The sequence below is a fragment of the Microtus ochrogaster genome, linkage group LG9, assembly GCF_000317375.1.
Source record: "Microtus ochrogaster isolate Prairie Vole_2 linkage group LG9, MicOch1.0, whole genome shotgun sequence".
Lineage (NCBI taxonomy): Eukaryota > Metazoa > Chordata > Mammalia > Rodentia > Cricetidae > Microtus > Microtus ochrogaster.
This window is the reverse complement of record NC_022034.1, coordinates 5578380-5582177: the sequence shown is the minus strand read 5'-3', so window position 1 is coordinate 5582177 and position 3798 is coordinate 5578380. Positions and strand designations below refer to the sequence as shown.

General features: G+C 48.3%; 1 protein-coding gene across 4 annotated transcripts in view; it reads right to left on the bottom strand.

Moving 5' to 3' along the window:
* The window catches only part of Sft2d1 (SFT2 domain containing 1), a 16629-nt gene that overhangs the window by 1660 nt on the left and 11171 nt on the right, over positions 1-3798 (bottom strand). For all 4 annotated transcript variants that reach the window (XM_005363363.2, XM_026787435.1, XM_013352359.2 and 1 more), the window contains 3 exons: positions 3685-3720; positions 2439-2497; positions 1045-1074 (listed from right to left, as the gene is read on the bottom strand). In XM_005363363.2, coding sequence (XP_005363420.1) covers positions 1045-1074; positions 2439-2497; positions 3685-3720 — 125 coding nt within the window. The remainder of the gene's footprint in view (positions 1-1044; positions 1075-2438; positions 2498-3684; positions 3721-3798) is intronic.

Genomic DNA, 3798 nt, shown 5'->3' with positions numbered 1-3798 from the left:
CATGCGTCTCACTGACACTGTTTCCCTGGACACGAGAGGGCATGCGTCTCACTGACACTGTTTCCTCCACACTGAAAACACTACAATTCTCCTCAGCCAGCCCCTGTGACTCCAGCTCAGCCGTCACCTCTGCTGCTGCCCCTGGGCCTACTTTCTGCAATTCACACTGCTTTGTTTTTCTTCCTTTTAAGTGTTTGTCAAAAATAATCATAATAAGAAATAGAATAAAGATAGATTTTCTTCCTAAGTATGTAATTGTTCATACTAATTCTGCTGGTTTTTAAATATATAAGGTGTCTTCAGATTCCACAGAGACAGCCTTACCACACTAGAATCATTTTTTCAAAATCTATCAGGTTTAAGGCTGGAATTAAGTCATGCTTTTCTTCCCCAACTAATCACTCGGCTCCTCTAGAAGAGCACTTGGAGCCAGCAAGGAAGAATGTAGGAATATGGGCCTGCATAATTCAGCCCCACGAGAAACGCTTCATGTCTGGGCTGGACCCCGACAGTAGAATCCAAAGGCTTTTGCTATCACGCCTGACCCCAACCTGTTGAAGAGTGAGCGTCCTGCTCGCTGAGAACATTAACGCACTGCGCCTTGACTCCCCATGATTTTCCAAAGTAGAATTGGCCTTGCTGTAGTCTCTCTCTGCCTCTTAGTTCCTAACAGAAAGATCCAGATTCCAAAGCCTGTCAGTGTTCACATACCAAGGCAGGAGCAAGCACAACTCCACCTGTGACATGTATCAGGATGCTCATATGAAGTAGTTCGTATGTCAAGCTTTTAAAAGTCTTGCTTAAACTAGCTTTCTTAAAGTAACGAAGTCAATTAAAAAGCCTCCTACATATTTTGCTGTTGTGACAGGGTCTCAGCATGTAGCCCTCACTGGCCTGGTGCTCACTATGTAGACCAGATGGGCCTTGAACTCACAAAGTGGGATTAAGGGTATGAGCCACTATGCCCAGCCATAAACACCTCAGTGTGGAAGTTTGTTTCAACTCTTGACCAGGAGGAGTAAGATGAAATGCAGAGACACTCACCTTGCGTACGGGATGTAGGACAGGCTGTACCTGCAAGAGAGAGCCAAGCATGGTGACACTCCTTTTACACCGCAGCCCCTATTCCCGCTGGCCACATCTACCACACAGCCCGCTCAGCAGCAGACTATAGCACAGTGGTTTTCAAACTGTGACTCCAGTCTCAGGCAACAGAGTCAACCATTAATTGTGGGGTTCTGCTTTGCTGTGCTGGGGATGGAGCCCAGGTCCTCTCCTGATGTGGGACTCCCCTCTGTATGCTGTGAATACCTTCGGTTAATAAAGAAGCTGTTTTGGGTCTGTGATAGGGCAGAGCAGAGCTAGGTGGGGGAAACTAAACTGAATGCTGGGAGAAAGAAGATGGAGTCAGTGAGAAGCCATGTAGCCCAGCCAGAAGACAGATGTCAGAACTTTACCTGGTATGCCACAGCCTCATGGCAATACACATTAATAGGTTAATAGACATGTGTTAAATTAAGATGTAAGAGTTAGCCAATAAGAAGCTAGAGCTAATGGGCCAAGCAGTGATTTAATAAAATCAGTTTCTGTGTGGTTATATTGGGGCTGAGCAGCCGGTAACCAATAAGTGGCCTCCTACTATACTCTCCCCTGAGCTTCACCCTCACCCTCAACAGATGATGTTTTAAAATGCAGGGATGCTGATGCCAAAGTTTTCTGCAGAAGTTACCCTCCTATCTTCCCGTGGATGCTAATATCTCTAAGAACTGTCTTTCTGTGCTCCCAGCAGACACTAACACCTCTAAGAATTAACTACCCTCCTGTCTTCCTGCAGACGCTGACACTTTTAAGAAAGGGTGACAACTTCCTGGAGAAAAGCAAACCAAGCACACATTAAACAAAAGCCAAAATCTTAGAGAGTAGCCAGTGCCCTTAGCTTAGGTTCTTCACGTGTCAATGAGTCAAGTGACATTACATGGTGAGTCAGGAATACAGCAGAAAGGTAGGAACCGAGCCAGAAGAGCTGAGCCCAGCTGGCGACGGACAACAGGAGACTCAAAACAACACAACTGGGAAGGGGGCAAGCAAGTGGAGCATGCACTGCAGCCTGAAGTGCACAGGAAGTAGGGTGAGGAGCTGCTTTCCAGGCAGGCGGGCAGAGGCAGAGGAAGACACACGGCTGTGAAGAGGGTGTCGGACTGGAAGGGGTCACACAGCAACAGAGAGGCCTGGGCTCACCCTGCACTCTTCCCCTTGTGAGAACTGACCAGTTCTCTTCCCACAGTAGCCCGCCCCAAAGCTAGTGCACCCAAAACTATCAGTGACGCACTGTCCAGATTGGGCCTCTGGCCCCCTTTTCTAGGCCTCGCCAGGACCCAAACAAAGCTTCTAATGTCCTAGACCCCTTTCATTGGGAGCTGGTATAGATGATGACTTACCAGGTCATCGACAGGAACTGCAGTATGCAAAAGAGTAAGGCCAGCCCCTTCTTCCGCCACTAGCAACAAACAACACACAGGAATCGTTATGATCAGGCAAGTCTTCCCTTTAAAATGGATAGCCCTATTTATTAAACTTTATCCCTATGTATTTAAGAACCTTAAACATCATCCATGAAAGTGTGTTTCCTTTCCAATGCCATCTCTATTATCTTAAATGCTATGAGAGACACAGCATCAAGTGCAGAGGCTGGAATAAGAACTCTACCATAAACTGACAGAACCTTTGCGAAAACATTTAAAATCCCAAATAAAATTTACTTATGCCTCCCTGCTCCTTCTCAAGATTTTTTTTGGTTTTTGCAGATGTTTTTGCTACACAGCCAAGGTTGACCTTGAACCTTCAGCAATCCTCCTGCCTCAGCCTCGCACATACTGGGAACAAGGCACGCAGCACCATGCCTGGCTTCCCGCGATGTTTTTAAAGGACAGATGCACTACTGCAGTTTCCTGGGCTATCTGAAGTCCCTACAATGCTTTATGTAACTGACTTGAGAACTCCTAGTCTTTGGGGGAAGATGGTGGGCACATGAGGATCAAATCCAGGACCTGCCTCCAGCTGGGCACATGCTCTGCCACTGAGCTAAACATGCCTATGCCCTGCCCTTTACAGGGGGGCGGCAGCAAGATGAATCAGTGGGTAAAGGCACTTGTTGCCAAGCCTGACAACCTGAGTTTAACCTCTGGCACCCACATTTTGGAGAGAGAAACTGACTCTTGCAAGTTGTCCTCCGACTTCCGTCTGTGTATTGTGGCACACCTACACACATACGGAACCCTTAGCTGGCCTCAAACTCAGGTCTGTCTGCTTCTGCCTCCCAGGAGTGACTAAAGACATCACCAGCACACCCGGCCCTGATGGAGACACTTTCATGTCTGGTCTGGCCTACAGCCACGCTGCTTCACCTCGATGCTCGCAGATCACAGAGTCTGCAGCAGGCAAAGCTGAGGACACACCTTGCTGAGTTCCCAGTCTGGCTGCTGTCAGAGCACGGGTGTTCTCACAGGGACCTACACATAACATAACCTCTATGGGCTGTAGACAGCAGACCCGCCTCACATCTAGCCAGCAGGATGTCTCTGGCCTTGTTTCAGGGACACCGACTACTCTGGAGGGCTTATGACAGTCTAAGAGAATGGTGGAGCCAGGACTGCCGGCAAAGCCAGCGCAGCTGACGTCACTTACCCACAGCGCAGCACACAGGGTGAACACGAAGCACAGCTGCAAGGAAGGAAAGAGTTAGTGAGAAACCTGAGGCTCTGCAGGGCCAATAAAAATGCACAGACCCTCTGCATCTGC